Consider the following 19,768-nt stretch of genomic DNA (forward strand, 5'->3'; position numbering starts at 1 on the left):
CTGAACTCGAAGGGGAGCAATATCCTTGCTGGTAGGTTTGCTAGCATGGTTCGGGAGGGTTTAAACTAATTTGCAAAGGGGTTGGGACCCGGAGCGATAGAGCAGTGAAAGAAGTGCATGGAGTAAAGCCAGATCCAATAAATAGAGAGGCTTTGAGGAAAGAGAACCAGAATAAAGGGTATAAAGGTAGTAAGGTAGAAGGACGAAAGTGTGTGTACTTCAATGCAAGAAGCATCAGGAACAAAGGTGATGAACTGAGAGCTTGGATACATACATGGAATTATGATGTAGTGGCCATTACGGAGACTTGGCTGGCACCAGGGCAGGAATGGATTCTCAATATTCCTGGATTTCAGTGCTTTAAAAGGGATAGAGAGGGGGAAAAGGGGAGGAGGGATGGCATTACTGGTCAGGGATACTATTACAGCTGCAGAAAGGGTGGGTAATGTAGCAGGATCCTCTTTTGAGTCAGAATGGGTGGAAGTCAGGAACAGGAAGGGAGCAGTTACTCTACTGGGGGTATTCTATAGGCCCCCTGGTAGCAGCAGAGATACTGAGGAACAGATTGGGAGGCAGGTTTTGGAAAGGTGCAAAAATAACAGGGTTGTTATCATGGGTGACTTTAACTTCCCTAATATTGATTGACACCTGATTAGTTCCAAGGGTTTAGATGGGGCAGAGTTTGTTAAGTGTGTCCAGGACGGATTCCTGTCACAGTATGTTGACAGGCCGACTAGGGAGAATGCCATACTAGATCTAGTATTAGGTAACGAACCGGGTCAGGTCACAGATCTATCAGTGGGTGAGCATCTGGGGGACAGTGATCACCGCTCCCTGACTTTTAGCATTATCATGGAAAAGAATAGAATCGGAGAGGACAGGAAAATTTTTAATTGGGGAAGGGCAAATTATGAGGCTATAAGGCTAGAACTTGCTGGTGTGAATTGGGATGATATTTTTGCAGGGAAATGTACTATGGACATGTGGTTGATGTTTAAGGATCTCTTGCAGGATGTTAGGGATAAATTTGTCCCAGTGAGGAAGATAAAGAATCGTAGGGTGAAGGAACCGTGGGTGACAAGTGAAGTGGAAAATCTAGTCAGGTGGAAGAAGGCAGCATACATGAGGTTTAGGAAGCAAGGATCAGATGGGTTTATTGAGGAATATAGGGTAGCAAGAAAGGAGCTTAAGAAGGGGCTGAGAAGAGCAAGAAGGGGGCATGAGAAGGCCTTGGTGAGTAGGGTAAAGGAAAACTCCAAGGCATTCTTCAATTATGTGAAGAACAAAAGGATGACAGGAGTGAAGGTAGGACCGACTAGAGATAAAAGTGGGAAGATGTGCCTGGATGCTGTGGAAGTGAGCGAGGTCCTCGATGAATACTTTTCGGTATTCACCACTGAGAGGGAACTTGATGACGGTGAGGACAATATGAGTGAGGTTGATGTTCTGGAGCATGTTAATATTAAGGGAGAGGAGGTGTTGGAGGTTTTAAAATACATTAGGATGGATAAGTCCCCAGGGTCTGATGGAATATTCCCCAGGCTGCTCCACAAGGCAAGGGAAGAGATTGCTGAATCTCTGGCTAGGATCTTTATGTCCTTGTTGTCCATGGGAATGGTACCGGAGGATTGGAGGGAGGCAAATGTTGTCCCCTTGTTCAAAAAAGGTAGTAGGGATAGTCCAGGTAATTATAGACCAGTGAGCCTTACATCTGTGGTGGGAAAGCTGTTGGAAAAGATTCTTAGAGATAGGATCTATGGGCACTTAGAGAATCATGGTCTTATCAGGGACAGTCAGCATAGCTTTGTGAAGGGTAGATTGTGCCTAACACACCTGATAGGGTTTTTTGAGGAGGTGATCACGCATATAGATGAGGGTAGTGCAGTGGATGTGATCTACATGGATTTTAGTAAGGCATTTGACAGGGTTCCACATGGTAAGCTTATTCAGAAAGTCAGAAGGCATGGGACCCAGGGAAGTTTGGCCAGGTGGATTCAGAATTGGCTTACCTACAGAAGGCCGAGGGTCATGGTGGAGGGAGTACATTCAGATTGGAGGGTTATGACTAGTGGTGTTCCACAAGGATCTGTTCTGGGACCTCTACTTTTTGTGATTTTTATTAATGACCTGGATGTGGGGGTAGAAGGGTGGGTTGGCAAGTTTGCAGATGACACAAAAGTTGATGGCGTTGTAGATAGTGTAGAGGATTGTCGAAGATTGCAGAGAGACATTGATAGGATGCAGAAGTGGGCTGAGATGTGGCAGACGGAGTTCAACCCGGAGAAGGGTGAGGTGGTACACTTTGGAAGGACAATCTCCAAGGTAGAGTACAAAGTAAATGGCAGGATACTTGGTAGTGTGGAGGAGAAGAGGGATCTAGGGGTACATGTCCACAGATCCCTGAAAGTTGCCTCACAGGTAGATAGGGTAGTTAAGAAAGCTTATGGGGTGTTAGCTTTCATAAGTCGAGGGATAGAGTTTAAGAGACGCGATGTAATGATGCAGCTCTATAAAACTGTAGTTAGGCCACACTTAGAGTACTGTGTCCAGTTTTGGTTGCCTCACTATAGGAAGGATGTGGAAGCATTGGAAAGGGTACAGAGGAGATTTACCAGGATGCTGCCTGGTTTAGAGAGTATGCATTATGATCAGAGATTAAGGGAGCTAGGGCTTCTCTCTTTGGAGAGAAGGAGGATGAGAGGAGACATGATAGAGATGTACAAGATATTAAGAGGAATAGACAGAGTGGACAGCCAGCACCACTTCCCCAGGGCACCACTGCTCAGTACAAGAGGACATGGCTTTAAGGTAAGGGGAGGGAAGTTCAAGGGGGATATTAGAGGAAGGTTTTTCTCTCAGAGAGTGGTTGGTGCGTGGAATGCACTGCCTGAGTCGGTGGTGGAGGCAGATACACTAGTGAAGTTTAAGAGACTATTAGACAGGTATATGGAGGAATTTAAGGTGGGGGGTTAAATGGGAGGCAGAGTTTGAAGGTCGACACAATATTGTGGGCTGAAGGGCCTGTAATGTGCTGTACTATTCTATGTTCTATCTCCTTTACCAATCAACTTCCCAGCTTTTTACTTCACCCTTCCCCCCCTTAGTTTTGCCTATCACTTGCCTCCTTGCACCTCCTTCTCCTTCCCCACCCCGCACCTTTTTACCCTGAAATCATTGTTTTTTCCAGTCCTGATGAAGGGTCTCAGCCCGAAATGTCTACTGTTTATTCTTTTCTATAGATGCTGCCTGGCCTGCTGCGTTCCTCCAGCATTTTGTGTGTGTTGCATAGGATTTCCAGTATCTTTAGATTTTCTTGTGTTTGTGTTAGTCATATACCCTCCTCGTCACTATAGAATTAGAGGGTTAATTAAAGTGTGTACTGTATATCTTACAGGTCTATATGAACAAATCCATCACTATTCTGAAAATGCACTGGTCAGATGGGAATACAATAATAAATCCTGGTGCAAATTAAGAATTACATCTGTGGATCCCTGAGGCTTAAATAACAGGTGAGCAAGGTTTTCACGAGGAGTGAGGCATGTAAACAGAATGAGCTGCTGGAAGGTTTCTACATAGATGGAGGCATGTAAATGGAATGAGCTGTCGGTTTTCCACACAGAGGGAGGTGTGTAAATGGAATGAGCTGTCGGGTTTCCACACAGAGGGAGGTGTGTAAATGGAATGAGCTGTCGGGTTTCCACACAGAGGGAGGTGTGTAAATGGAATGAGCTGTCGGGTTTCCACACAGAGGGAGGCGTGTAAATGGAATGAGCTGTCGGTTTTCCACACAGAGGGAGGCGTGTAAATGGAATGAGCTGTCGGGTTTCCACACAGAGGGAGGTGTGTAAATGGAATGAGCTGTCGGTTTCCACACACAGGGAGGTGTGTAAATGGAATGAGCTGTCGGTTTTCCACACAGAGGGAGGTGTGTAAATGGAATGAGCTGTCGGGTTTCCACACAGAGGGAGGTGTGTAAATGGAATGTGCTGTAGGAAGTTTCCACACAGAGGGAGGTGTGTAAATGGAATGAGCTGTCGGGTTTCCACACAGAGGGAGGTGTGTAAATGGAATGAGCTGTCGGGTTTCCACACAGAGGGAGGTGTGTAAATGGAATGAGCTGTCGGGTTTCCACACAGAGGGAGGTGTGTAAATGGAATGAGCTGTCGGGTTTCCACACAGAGGGAGGTGTGTAAATGGAATGAGCTGTCGGGTTGCCACACAGAGGGAGGTGTGTAAATGGAATGAGCTGTCGGGTTTCCACACAGAGGGAGGTGTGTAAATGGAATGAGCTGTCGGGTTGCCACACAGAGGGAGGTGTGTAAATGGAATGAGCTGTCGGGTTGCCACACAGAGGGAGGTGTGTAAATGGAATGAGCTGTTGGGTTGCCACACAGAGGGAGGTGTGTAAATGGAATGAGCTGTTGGATGAAGTGGCAAAGCTTGTTCATTACAATATTAAGAAACACATTTGGATGGGTGCATGGATGGTAAAGGTTTGGATGGGAACGGGCTAATTGCAGGCAAATTGGATGAGCTTAGATTTTGGCCAGCATGGATGAGTTGGGGCAAAGCACCTGTAACAGTGCTGGATAACTATGAATATGTGATCTGCAGTATATATGAATCTGCAGAAGTCAATAATGAAAACATATTGATACACAACTGTATGAGTCCACCAGGCTACATTATTATTCCTTCCCCTTGATATCTGGCTTATAGTCTCAGATTCATGGGCACTAGACTTGCAACAGGGAAGGGGCTAAATTGGAAGATGGTTGTTTTACAGGGGAGTGATCAACAGCCCACCATTAACAGTCCCAGCATGAACTTTCTCTTGTTGAATAGCTTATTAGGGAGGTTCCTAAATCATGAAGCATTGTTGCAATTATTTATAATTGGAATTAAATTGCTACATGCTTGTGCCAAGTGTTGAGATTGCATGTTGGCCCTGTTTACTTCCACTCCCTGGCTTTTATGTAAGTAGACAAGAGACCATTTATACAGATGCAGACATTGCTCTGGTGACTACTGAGTGAAATTGCTCATGTTATTAAGTTGATGGAGCATTCAATGCTCTGTTACTTTATCTGCATTCAGCAACTAATAAAGCCAATTTCCACAGTCCCGACAAATGTTCTCTAATAAAGAGATTCGAGTAATGAATGATTCATTCTCCTAGGTTCTCTCCACGGGCTCTGTCTCCATATCTCATTGTCTTGGTAAAGCAGTCTGCGCGATCAAAGACTCCGTCCGCTCTGGTCATTCCCGTCAGGCAGAACGCATGTACACTCAGACTCCTACACCACTGTTCCCGCTGTGATAAGACCTGGTCACTAATAGTCGTTTAACACGTTAAGATGAACTCCTGGTCTCACACTACATCATGCTGTCTGAGTCTAAATAATCGGTGCCGTCTACCATATCTCCAGCTGCCAACTGAGTGGCAATGGGGAATTCTTTGCTAAATGCAGCAGGACTGCAGGGGCAGCACCGAATTCCCTGCTCTTACCCAATAACACACAGAAGGAGATAAACTAAAATTATATCCTTGCGGGGAAATGTAGTAGTATTACTCATGATGGTAGTGAGTAGAAGGAATTCTAACCAGGTAACAGGTTATCAAGCAGAGAGGTTGAGGGGAAGGTAGACAATACTAATAAAAAGGCTGGTGTTTATTGACTACAGCTCAGTGTTTAACACAGTCAGTCCTCCAGGTCTAATCAAAAAACTCCAAAATCTGAGCCTGAATCCTTGACTTCCTCAGCAGAAGACATCTCCACCTCACTGACAATCAGCACTCGTGCCCCTCGGGAATGTGTGCTTAGCCCACTGCTCTACTCTCTCTACACCCATGTTTTTGTGCTTTTACAAAAAAAAGGCAAACAATATAGTAGGCTTACTATAACCCTACAGACTCTCACAGCTACCTGGACTATTCCTCTTCCCACCCTGTCTCTTGCAAGAAGGCTATCCCCTTCTCACAATTCCTCCATCTCTGCCGCATCTGCTCTCAGGATGAGGCTTTTCATTCCAGGACGAAGGAGATGTCTTCCTTTTTTAAACAAAGGGGCTTCCCTTCTTCCACCATCAACTCAGTTCTCAAACGCATCTCTCCCATTAACTATGTGACTCTCCATCTTAATGAAGAATTCCACCATATTATGGTCACTCTTACCCAAGGGGCCTCGCAGGACAAGATTGCTAACTAACCCTTCCTCATTGCTCAATACCCAATCTAGAATGGCCTGCTCTCTAGTTGGTTCCTCAACATGTTGGTTTAGAAAACCATCCCGCATACATTCCAAGAAATCCTCTTCCTCAGCACCCTTACCAATTTGGTTCACCCAATCTATATCTGGATTGAAGTCACCCATTATAACTACTATAACTATTATAAGGTGATGGTCAAGGCTTCATAGCTATGCTGGCAACAGGAGTTAGTGCAGATAATAATTTGTGGTCAGCTTACACATGATGCACTGAAAGGCCTGCTTCTGTGCTGTATGTGTCTTTAACTCCCCTGCTCCTTGAATTAAAGTGACAGGATTTTCTGCATCTGCCAAAGAACACCATGGTTTTAATGCCTTATCTAAAGACAGCACTACTAATACTCCTGCTCTATCTTGGCACTACATCAGAGCTGGTTTAGATTGTGTCCTCAAATTTCTGGAGCAAGACTTGAACCAACAGCTTTCTGACATAGAGGCCTGTGTTGCAGGCAACTGATCCATGAACAGGGAAGGAATAAAATTAAGGAATTATTGACAAAGTGACAGAATTATACCTGTTTAAGATTTTCCTCTGCATTCAAAGTTTGCAGTGGGTTGTAGACTCAGCCAGCTCCATCATAGGCACAACCATCAAGGCCCTCTTCACAAGGCAGTTCCTGTAGAACCAGTGTGCATTATTAAGGATTCTCACCACCAATAGACATAACCTTTTCTCTTTATTCCCATTAGGGAGGAGGTACAGGAGTTTGAAGAACCTGAGCGTTTTAGGAATGGCTTCTGCCCCTCCACCATCAGATTTCTGAACAGTCCATGAACCCATGAACGTTACCTCATTATTCCTTTTTTGCACTCTTTATATTTACAACTTCCAGTAACTTTTGTGTCTTACATTTTCTGCTGCTGAATACCAAGTTCAACCCGGAGAAGTGTGAGGTGGTACACTTTGGAAGGACAAACTCCAAGGCAGAGTACAAAGTAAATGGCAGGATACTTGGTAGTGTGGAGGAGCAGAGGGATCAGTGGGTACATGTCCACAGATCCCTGAAAGTTGCCTCACAGGTAGATAGGGTAGCAAAGAAAGCTTATGGGGTGTTTCATAAGTCGAGGGATAGAGTTTAAGAGACGTGATGTAGTGATGCAGCTCTATAAAACTCTAGTTAGGCCACACTTGGAGGACTGTGTCCAGTTCTGGTCGCCTCAGTATAGGAAGGAAGTGGAAGCATTGGAAAGGGTACAGAGGAGATTTACCAGGATGCTGCCTGGTTTAGAGAGTATTGATTATGATCAGAGATTAAGGGGGCTAGGGCTTTACTCTTTGGAGAGAAGGAGGATGAGAGGAGATATGATAGAGGTGTACAAGATATTAAGAGGAATAGACAGAGTGAACAGCCAGCACCTCTTCCCCAGGGCACCACTGCTCAGTACAAGAGGACATGGCGTTAAGGTTAGGGGAGGGAAGTTCAAGGGGGATATTAGAGGAAGGTTTTTCTCTCAGAGAGTGGTTGGCGCGTGGAATGCACTGCCTGAGTCGGTGGTGGAGGCAGATACACTAGTGAAGTTTAAGAGACTACTAGACAGGTATATGGAGGAATTTAAGGTGGGGGGGTTGTATGGGAGGCAGGGTTTGAGGGTTGGCACAACATTGTGGGCCAAAGGGCTTGTAATGTGCTGTACTATTCTAATTCTAACAACATGATTTCATGACCCAGTGGTAATAAACTTGATTCTGATCTACAGTGACCCTCAGAATTTTGCAAGTGAAATTATTGATTGCTTCATCAAAGGAGGTAGGGTTATATTTTTCAAATAGTATTGGATTTGACCCCTATCATTAATAGAACTTTTAAAATCATAAGCTATATGAGCAGAATTAGGCCATTCAGTCCATTGAGTCTGCTCCGCCATTCCATCAGGGCTGATCTCAGATCCCACTTAACCCCATACATCTGCCTTCTTGCCATGTCCTTTGATACCCTGACCAATAGGAAAACTATCAACTTCCACCTTAAATATAACAACAGACTTGGCCTCCACTGCAATCTGTGGCAGAGCATTCCACAGATTTACTAAAAAATTCCTCCTTACTTCTGTTCTAAAAGGTTACCCCGCCTAATTTTGAGACTGTGCCCTCTAGTTCTGGTACCCCCACCACAGGAAACATCCTCTTCACATCCACCTTATTGAGTCCTTTCAACATTCGGTAGGTTTTAATGAGGTCCCCCATTCTTCTAAATTCCAGACAGCACAGGCCCAAAGCTGCCAAACTTTGCTCATATTTCCTCTTCATTCCCAGAATCATCATTGTGAACCTCCTCTGGACTCTGTCCAATGACAACACATCTTTTCTGAGATATGGGGCCCAAAACTGTAGACAATACTCAAGTGTGGCCTGACCAGTGTCTTATAAAGGCTCAGCATTATCTCTTTGCTTTTATATTCCATTCCCCTTGAAATAACTGCCAACATTTGCCTTCTTTACCACATTCTCAACCTGTAAATCAACCTTCTGGGAGTTCTGTACCACCTTCCCATTTAGGTAATAGTCCATACTATTGTTCCTTTTACCAAAATCCCACAACTGACACCCAGAACACTAGCTTAGTAAACATACCCCGTTATCACAACGTTTAATTAAGAAATAAGGAATAAACTTACTCACTTACCTTGCCTCCACCTGTTCCTGCTGATGTACTGTTGAGCCAAAGCCTTTCTACTCTGCCTCAGACTACTCCAACGACAACTGCTCTGCTAGGCGGTGCCCCTCTTTTATAGAGAGAGAGGCTAGGCTTTTAAAGATGTTCGCCAAACCTGCACGGGAACACTTCTATTGCATCTATGCAGTACTCCAATCAATTGTATAAGATGTAGTGTATTTTTTACCTTGCACCTTAACCTACGTGCAGGTAGACAATGCCAGCATTTTCTTTGCCACAGCAATGCTATATTTGGCATTCTGTTATTGCTTTTCCCTTGTACTACCTCAATGCACTGACATAGTGAAATGATTTGTGTAGATAGCAAGAAAAACACAGTTTGCACTGTTCCTTGGTAAATGATAAACCAATTCACCAATTAATTTATTCTCTGTATGGTAGAGGTCATGAATTTTTGAGGTGCTATTCAAGTAACCTTGGCTATATCTAAAAACCTATTAATCTGATTTCTGAAGAAGGGTCTCAGACCAAAATGTCAACTTGCTATTCATTTCCATAGATGTTGCCTGACCTTCTGAGTTCCTCCAGCATTTTATGTGTGTTACTTTGGACTAACAGCATTTGCAGACTTCCTCGTGCTAATTTGACATTTTGTTGATAATTGGATACAAACGCTGTGACCTTTTCTCTCAATTTATTTTCAAAGAGTCCCAGATTTAATAAACTGTCCCTGTTCTGATCCCGATTTATCAATCTGTAGTGGCACAAAATGAAGCCATTTGACCCTCTACAGCAATATATTCAGATCATTACTCCACCACACAGCAAGGTACTTGCCTTCATCTACTGATCCTATTCCTATTGGATTGACTTGGTGTCAACCAGCTTCCAGAGAACCAGCTTTGGATCATTACAACACAAAAAAGAGTTCTCGTATATTCCTCTGTCATGTTAGAGTCAGTATGATGGTGAAAGAGCAGCAACTGCCTCACCAGCCCAATAACCCTGTTCTCTGTAGACATTTTTGCACATCTACTGCAAACCCACTTGCCCACATGAGGACAGGAAGAGACAGTGAAGTTTCAATGAGCCCTTCACTTTTTTCTTCCTGTGGAGTTGTTTCAGTTCCAATCAATCTTCTACATCCAGTAGGGAGGAGGCTGAAGGTGCAAATTCATGCTTTGGGAACCACTTCTTCCCCTCTACCATCGGCTTTCTAAACAGTCCATGAACCTGTGGACAGTATTGCTGTTCTTCTTTTGTACTATATTCTTATTAGTGGCTGTTATGTCTTGTACTGTACTACTGTCATAAAACATAGTAATTGTATTTTAACTTGAAATTGTAAATAGTTTTGTGAACACCTGAGTATTGTATGTATTTTTGTTAGTGAATAAACTCCACCACCCAGGTTAAGCTCTCCTCTTGCTGCTGCCATCAGGTTCAAGACCCCTCAGGACTCACACCATCGAGTTCACATCTGGCTCTTGAACAAAAGGGGATAACTACACTCACTTGCCCTATCATTGAAATGTCCCCGCAACCAATGATCTCACTTTAAGGATTCTTTCTCATTACCTCATGCTCATGTTACTTATTTATATTTGCATTTGCAGTTTGCTGTCTTCTGCACTCTGGTTGATCTTTCATTGATCCTGTTGGAGTTACTATTCTATAGATTTGCTGATACGCCCGCAGGAAAATGAATCTCAGGGTTGTACATGATGACATGTATGTACTTTGATAATAAAAATTACTTTGAACTTTTAACTTTTGTACATTTGTAAAGAAAAAACACTTTCATGGCATATGTTGGTGATATTAAATCTGATTCTGATTCAGTTCTCCCTCCTCCATTCATCTTGTAAAAGAAACAGCATTCTAGGACGCAAATTGGTTGCAATTTGTTTTTAATTTTGTGACTAAATTTACATATTTTTCCTGAATATCTTTCTTTTTAATGTGCTGCAGACCTTATCGCAAAACAACCTGTGTTCAATCAGTGCTTGACGTTTCAATGTACATATCTCACATGTCATAATACAGAGGGCCAGTTCATGAAAGCACCACAGAGATTTAGCACCATGACATCACTGAGGTGGGGTGCAAAGGGTGACCCAACCGGAAATCCAGAAGAATACAACTGTTCCTTAAGGCAGGATTCTGAGCCTGGTGAGCTATGCTGTGGGTTTTAGCTTCAATGCTTACAGCCATGCAAATGTACAAGGGGTTTACTGCCAAGGCTAGATTTGACCTTCTAATCCAATGATATTCTCAAAGGATGGAGTGAATAATGGTTCTTACTCCAACCCCATTGCTCCCATTCTCCTTTGTTCAATGGTATTGAGGTCTTTTCTATTCCCCCCAACCCAAGATAAGCAAAATTTAAGTCTCTTTATAGTGACATTCCAGTCTCATGAATCATGGGGTTGGGTCTCAACAAAAGTGCGGATGAATATACAGTATTAAATTGTCTTTTAAACTTCCAATCAAAATTGGTTCATCCCCCCCTGCTTAATTTCAGTTGCATACCTCAAATTATACCTTTAAATAAAACTCTGCCCCTTCCTGTGATGTCTGCATTTCTGGCTCCAGTGCATGTACAGCATACACCTGTTTTGTTTTAACTTGGCCCTTGATTAGGTTGCAAAGTACGGGTCTGGGCAGATTTAACACAGCAGAGACAATATATGAATACTCCGAACTTACTGATACAAAATAGAAATTGCCCGCACCCTATAAGTGAGCTAACTATATGTTAGACAGTATGGAAAAATATTCAGAGGTATTCCTGCTTATCATTTCTCCTCCCCTATAAAACAACCAAAGTATATAGATTAAACACATTACAGAAGTCTCTTGCAGCATGCAGCAGGTTACAGAATGGCATAGGATATAGTGGCAAGTTTATATACAGTAGCATCCAGGGTGAGGAAGAAATTCCCTTTAATTTTGGGTTTTTGAACCTCAAAGATCAGTAGCTCCACAATCTTAAAAGTGCACCTACACAAATGTTCTGATTCATGCAATGCACGATTTGAAAACTCTCTCTGGCACCAAGCCAATTGTTAAAAGTGGGTAAGAACATTGGAAGAAAAGAGTGAGGTTTAGAGAGAGAACGGTGGTTCAGGCTGATACATTAGGGATATTTAAGAGACTCTACGATAGGCACATGGATGAAAGGAAAATGGGGGGCTCTGTGGGAGGGAAGAATTAGATTGATTTTGGAATAGTTTATTGGGTTGGTACGGCATCATGGGCTGAAGGGCCTATACTGTGTTGTACTGTTTAATGTTCTAATGACCGAACAACCAGGACCATCAGCTTACTACTTGGTGGGGTGAAGGGAGCTGGGAAAATGGGGGTGTGCATGAGGCCAGGGGAAGGCTGGAGGAGGCTATAGAGGGTTGGAAGTTTTATGTTTCAACTTTCAGCATCAGGATGAGGACAGAGGAGCAGGTGGAGACACAACAGACACCAAGCACTGCAATCTGGAGCAACAAGCTACAGGAGGGACTCCGTGGGTCAGGCAGCTTCTGTGGATGGAGATGGACATGAACATTTTGGGTACTGTCTAGATGACAGCGAAGTACCTGGAGAGAAGATACAACTGGCAGAGTTCTGGTAAGTCAATATCAAGGATGGGAGGTCAGACACTCCTTTGCAATGTTCCCCTTCACTCACTTCTTTGTAGGGTGACTAATGGTGAGCACATAGTGTGAGAGAGGAAAGGACCAATGAGATTGGTCTTTATTGAATTTCCATTGGCTCAATTAGCCCAAAAGCCTTCTCCTCCACAACGCCCGTTTTGGTGTAAAATAACCAACTGGGAAGCTGGAGTCCATTGTCATGATGAAAAATGTCAATGACTTTACACACTCCCCCACCCTCCCAAAAAAAATAAGGAAGGCAATATTCAAAGGAGGTTCCGTTTAAATTGCAGCTGTCCATGGTCTTGCTGCATGTCATGGTAGAGGTTGAAATATTTAATGGGAACCTCAGGTAGAACTTCTTCACTCAGAGGATAGTGAGAGTGTTGAACTTGCTGGCAGTTGAAGGGGTGGATGTGATTTCAACATTTAAGAGAACTGGAGAAGTACACAGTATAGAAGGCTATGGTCTGAGTGCAGGTTGATGGGACTAGGAAGAATAACAGTTTGGAATGGACTATGACAGGCTGAAGGGTGTGTTCCTGTGCTGTAGCACTCTATGATTGTGTGTGTGTGTGTGTGTGTGTGTGTGTGTGTGTGTGTAGCAGAACACCGAGTTTATTCTCTCTCTCTCCCTCCCCCAGAGATAGCTTACAGCTATGGGATTTTTTTTATATAGCATCTTAGGTGAATCTTGCATCCCAGCCATCAAGGTAGTTGGCTTACGAAAATGGGTAAGGTAAGTAATCAAGAGAACAGGTTTCAAGGCAGACAATATCTAAATAGCCCGAGGCTACTGATCTTAAATATTAATGTGAATTTCTAGCTCTGGCCCTTGGCTTAATAGATCAAATCCATTTTTAAAACAAAATTACTTATGTACACAAAGGCATCTTAAACCGAAATAAATTATGCCAACATTCAAGAAGCATCTAAAAATAACACAACTCCATAAATTATCTTTGCAACAAAAAACAGTTAAGCAACACAGTTTAATACAGTTTTGGTATATTGTGATTAGCACCATTTAAAATCTACTCCACTTTTGTTGTAAGAAGAATCACCATATCACAGTATGACCAAGAAGAATTGGAGGAAATATCGAGAATATTGGCTTACATTGACCTGTTTGTCCAAACAGCTAAAATGGCCTTTCTATACAAACTCATAATCTCAAGTTAGGACCTTGATATGTGATAAACTTGTACAATTTTGAATCCTCTGATGAGACCAAAGGAATAAATTTGAATGCCCTTCCTTTAATGAAACTTTCAATTACTGAACAGCAGGCCAAGATATAGGTAGAACCTGGTGAGCCTGTGTGTTCATTTTTGAGTTTTCAATTTTCCAATGAGGCACTACATCCAGCACTGTGGACTTGGAGATTCAAATAACGTTTCTTCCTCTCTTCCTCTAACACAGAGGGTGAGATTCCCTCCAATTCTAGTAGATATAGGGAGTTAAAAAAAAATCCTGACTTATGATCTCAGCCTCAAAGATTAGCTACAGGTCCATTGCAAAATTTTCCATCACAGGGTGTGGGCACTGTTGACATTGTCAGTGTATGATGCCAATACAACAAACTGATATTGCAAACACCCAGTAGGTCAAGCTGACAGAGGGATGCTCTCGGGAGAAACTTTGACACGCAGTAGACAGCAGACGTTTGGAATTCTCTACCCCACGGGGCTGTGCAGTTTGGTTAGTGGTAAACGAGATTGACATGTTTTCGGGTGTTAGAGTAATTAGTTTCAGGGAAAGGGTAGGAAGCTGGCATTTCAGGTGCAAGCTATGATCTTGTGGAGGTATAGGTGCTGCAAGAGTAAAACATGCCACTCCTGAAGGTTATGCCACCCTGAATGAATAACTACCTACATAAGGCATGGCCAACAGACAACAGAAACAATGCAATTGTGCTAGAGGCCATGCAAAGGAAATTTACAAGAAAAATATCCCAACTGTAAGACTGCAGCTGTGAAGAAAGACTGTATAAATAAGTATCATTTCTTTTGAACAGGGTGATGAAGGTGAGATAAAATTATGAGGGGTAGTTACATTGAATAGGAAGGCCCCACTTCCCTCAGTCAAAACCTGAGGAATATTGGTTTAAAGTGGTTCTTATAAGGGTAAAAGGGGAGTGGAGGTAAGTATTTTTCACTCATAGGGTGGGTAGGGGGTGGGGGGGATCCGACTGCTCCACAGGCTGATGTAAGCAGAAACCCTTCATTCCATTTAGCTGTGTACAGTCAGACTCAGAGCCTGTGGTGGCTGGTAGCATTACACCTTCTACCCTAGACTAGAGGCTTTCTCTTTTGGAAACATTCTGTGTATCCAACTCCGGCATTTGGACACAAAGCTGGAGATGGGCAGCGGAATTACCTGAACAGAGAGAAACAAGAGACAGCAGATACTGGAAGTCTGAAGCAACATACAAAGGCACTGCAAGAACTCAATGGGTCAGGCAGCATCTTTGGAGGGAAATGGACAGTTGACATTGTAGATAAGACCTGTCATTGTTGGATGCTGCCTGACCCATTCAGTTTCTCCAATTTTTGATAGGTTTTTAGACAATTATCTCATAGGTAGCTTATATTTTCCAGAAACCTATTCAATAAATTAAACTCTCATCAGCCTCATGTGGAACACAGCCTCATGTCTCTGGACTGTTGTGTGGTAACTTAACCTTTCTTGCCCTATCTTTTTGTAATATTAACAATCATCTGATCTCACTGTACGTGTGGTATAGACATCACTGGCATCAGACCCCATTCATCCACCCCCAGTAGACCTGATCCTAGTTGGAATGGTTCATCTCATGAGTCTGACTGTCTCACGGGAGATGGGCCAGTATTATCAAAGTATGAAGCTGGCAGATACAGAAACAACCATCCTACTTACAGAAGTGTTTGTTATTCAATTGAAATCCTCAACAGGTCACTCCAACCCACTGCCAACTGTTTTACATGACACCTGCCTTTCAAGGAGTGTTATTAGTATAGCTAGAGTGCATTCGACTGACATCCTGTGTTACAGAAGAGCTGCTTACAGTTGAAAGCTCATTCTTTATCCTAGTACAGAGTGATGCAGCAACAGAAGGCCAATCAGCCCTTCTCACTTGTGCCAGCCCCATATAAGTACCATCTGAATAAAGTCAGATTTATGCAGCATGGAAAAAGGCTCTTTGGGCCAATTCATTCATGCCAACAAAGTTGCCCGTTTCCCTGCCTTTTTGCAGGATTTCTGGTCATTTTCACTCATTCTGATACTGAACCAGTTCCCTTTGCAAATTACTGTCGGTTACCACCCTTCCAGTCAGGGCATTATAACTTTGAACAAAGAAAGCAAATCTTCTTTTCTTCCTTTTCCTTTCTCTCATCAGGAAGACACCAGGAATAGTGGACTGAGAGGAAGACAAGGTCAATTTCTAATGAGACCAGGAATGATGGGGTTCAGAGACGCAGCAATTGACTGTATTAATACTGATGCAGGGAAACATCTCTTTAAATAACATTTAGCACAAGTTAAAGCTAAATTGCAAGTAAAGGTTAGGTGCAGAATTTTGCAGAGAATTACTTTATTTCTTGCGTTTCTGATTAGCTAGACACTGATCCTGGGAGAATGGTCAAGGTTGATGCTCAAGGCCTCCAGTGGCAGTAACGGATACTTGGAGAAAGTCCTCTTTAATCACAGCATTTATTTTGATTGTTTGATTTGGAATGTGTGTGAGGCACTACTTCAGAATCTCCACTCCACTGAAGTTAATCAAACTAAACTCCAGAAGAAGAACATAAGCTGGTTTATAATGTTAGTTTTACCCTTGTGACTAACAATAAATTTCACATAATGTACCATTCTGAATAATGGCTGAATCTTACAGGACTATGTCAAACTCCAACTGCAAATTGTGAATTTGTCGGGAACATAGACATTTAAGTTGAAAAAGTCATGTACGTCCAAGTGGAAGGAGTGACCAAAAGTTTGAAAATGTAACAGATTCATTGTGGGGAGAATGTCTGCACTGATGAGAATAAACACACAACCCAGCTTCACTTCTAGTGCTCTTACCTCTGCTGACACATTTAACTTGAAGAAAAAGTGGAATGGGACCTTCAGAAAATTGTCTGAGATAGCACAGGAACACACAAGGAGGTGTGTGGTGACTTAGAATGAATCTACTTTCTGTAGAAATGGGGGAACCAAGGCTCTATTACAAACATCATGAGCAACCCATGGAGCATCAGATGACGTCTAGAAACCTGTCACATCAGAACTAAATCACATATTCCCCTTTGCTCTGCTGGTCTGTGGGCACAAGGTAATCTAGCATTTCATGGACTTGTGAGTGCTTGAATGGATGGGATGAATATGTTTCATGAAAGAGCCTTTGATAAAGCTTCAGGGAGCAATGAACAAGTCTTTCCTTTTGTTCACAGTTGCCACATTTTATCCTTCCAGCTTCAAAAGGTAGATAAGAACAAAGCACATGCGGTCCAGGCCAGACAGCTTTCCTTACCTGAAGCCGGATGGGCCTTAAAGCAATACAAAGTTCTTGAAAATGATAGAAGATTTCATTTCTTACAAATTTATTTATTGCCTCAAATGGATTTAAATCCATATTTCTGGATCAATAGTCTTATAGACACCAGTCAAGTACCATAACTATTATGCTGCTATACCTCAACAACATACAAGGAACTCCGAACATTGGAGAAGGAGTCTATACAACGTATATCATTTGATATTCTGTTTTCTTCTTTACCGAGACAGCAGAGTAAAGCTACGAGTATCTCTAGATCCCAATGTCCACTGTTTAATATTTCAAAGATCAATGTCCACACGTAAAAGAGTTAAGCTAATGGCCAAATCTTGCTAGAGGAAGAACTCTTTGTGACAGGAAGATATTCGGTGTTCAAGGCCTCTTGGGGTGTTGAAGGGTATTTGGAGGAAGACCCTCATTGCTGATGGACACGGAATTGGGAAAATCCCATTTATGTCATTCGTTGACTTGGCCTCTTCACAGGTCATAACATTTTGGCCCTACAAGGGCAGCAATTATTTATTGTTACTCATACACAATAAAAAAAATACCCCATCTGTAGCGTGGTTAATAAAGACACAATAGACAACAAAGAGAATGTGCATTTTGCATAATGAAAGGAAAGGGATGAAAGGCTGGGCCCAAAGTTTGTTTCCTGAGGTTTAGCTGTTGAAACACACTGGGCCAACCTCAAACCCAAACTTCTGCTGATGCTCGCCAAAATCGGTCACGGCCACGTCCTTGATGGGCAGGTCAACAACTCGCGGAGAGTCAATCTGTAGGATTGTTTGTTCAGAACCTTTCCTCAGCTGCAAAGCAAGGGGAGGAGAGCAGTGAAGGAAGGGAAATGTCAAACAAAGCCAAAGCCATTTACCTGGCGAGTTGTGTCCTCTTCTCCCCCTCAGTCTCCAATAAAGTATCATGAGTTCCTTCAATTACAACAATGAAGCTGATCTGCATTAAACATATTGGATGTGGGATTCTGAAATCCTTCTTTGAACTAATTCCATAACCTGTAGACTAACTTTCAAGGACTCTACAACTCATGCTTTTAGTGCTATGTATCTATCGATCTACTTGAACATTGGTTGTTTGCTAGGCTTTGTGTATAGATTTCTATTGATACTGTTGTATTTCTTTGTGTTCTGTGAATGCCTGCAAGAAATAAATCTCAAGGTAGTATATGGTGACATACATGTACTCCGATAATAAATTTACTTTGAAGTACCATTCATTTTCTCTGCAACTGTAACACTATATTCTACATTCTGTATTAGGTTTTCCTTTGTCCTATTTCAATGTACTGATGTGATGTCGTCTCTGGGTGATATTTGGTACATGTAATAAAAATACACCAATTATAATTACCTAGGTTCAATTTTTACAAGCTCCCTTTCTCACAGCCAACCCAGAAATCACAATCTCTACCGTACAAAAGTCTGACTAGTCCAATATAAATTATTGTCAAATGTATTCACATTTCCAGTCATCCCTTCATTCTCCTCCTTTCTGTTTGAAATGGCTTTGATAATCTTCAATGCTACTAATTCCTTTTTCATTCTTTTATATTACTTCATTTTGATCTGGTTGCTTTTGACATTTTGAGCAATCAATCAAGGGCTCCTCTTTTTGATCCTGGAGGGTTGACAAGTGCTAGGATGCATCAATACTCCTAACCCTCGTTGTTTTGGCACTAAACCTGGACCCTTGTGTCATTGGCAATATCTTCTTCACTGTGGCATGGTAGATCCTAAATGATCCTATTTATTCTGAGCTCACTGTCACTGTCTGGGAGCCAAGACAGTGATGTTTGAGGCCAGCTATAATTCTGTATTCCACAACAGTTGAGGCCTATCCTGCAGTCAGTTGGCTTTGGTCTTGTTATGGTATGATTGACTGACACTTCTACCAAGTGCTGACATGCCTTAAAACCTGACACTCCAAGCCCTGAGAAAAAAAAATGTTACAGATATTCACCAGGTCAGGCAGCATCTGTGGAACTACTCTGCCTCGTCTCATTGATCTGTACCTGGGTCATAACCCTCCATACCCCTCCCATCCATGCAGTTATCCAAACTTCTTTTAAAATATTCAAATTGAACCCACATTTGCCACTTTCACTGGCAGCTCATTCCATGCTCTCACCACCCTCTGAGTGAAGAGGTAAACAGTTCATCTTAATCCATAACCTCTGGTTCTATTCTCATCCATCCTCAGTTCATTTATCTTATCTATACCCCAACTCGATTCGTCTACCATGCCTTCCTTCATTCTCCTACATTCTAGGGTATGAAGACTTAAGCTATTCAACCTTTTCCTATAACTCAGATCCTGAAGACCCAACATCATCCTTCATTGATATCCATTTTTCAATAAAGGAGGTTGTATTGTAAAAATGTAAAATAATTTTCATTCATGTCATGCATTTAGTGAATCAGGATACCAAAAGCAATATATAATCATATAACCATATAACAATTACAGCACAGAAACAGGCCATCTCGGCTCTTCTAATAATCCTTGCCGAACACTTACTCTCACCTAGTCCCACTGACCCGCATTCAGCCCATAACCCTCCATTCCTTTCCTGTCCACATACCTATCCAATTTTACTTTAAGTGACAATACCAAACCTGCCTCTACCATTTCTACTGGAAGCTTGTTCCACACAGCTACCACTCTCTGAGTAAAGAC

The 19,768-nt window shown here is 42.4% G+C and overlaps 1 protein-coding gene across 3 annotated transcripts in view; it reads right to left on the bottom strand.

Moving 5' to 3' along the window:
* Positions 1 to 10,788: 10,788 nt before the first annotated feature.
* Positions 10,789 to 19,768, bottom strand: part of LOC132406557 (collagen alpha-1(XI) chain-like) — a 404,353-nt gene continuing 395,373 nt past the window's right edge. For all 3 annotated transcript variants that reach the window (XM_059992380.1, XM_059992381.1, XM_059992379.1), the window contains one exon: positions 10,789 to 17,883. In XM_059992380.1, the coding sequence (XP_059848363.1) occupies positions 17,737 to 17,883 (147 nt within the window). In that variant the 3' untranslated portion in view covers positions 10,789 to 17,736. The remainder of the gene's footprint in view (positions 17,884 to 19,768) is intronic.

This window comes from Hypanus sabinus, chromosome 16, assembly GCF_030144855.1.
Source record: "Hypanus sabinus isolate sHypSab1 chromosome 16, sHypSab1.hap1, whole genome shotgun sequence".
Taxonomy (NCBI): domain Eukaryota; kingdom Metazoa; phylum Chordata; class Chondrichthyes; order Myliobatiformes; family Dasyatidae; genus Hypanus; species Hypanus sabinus.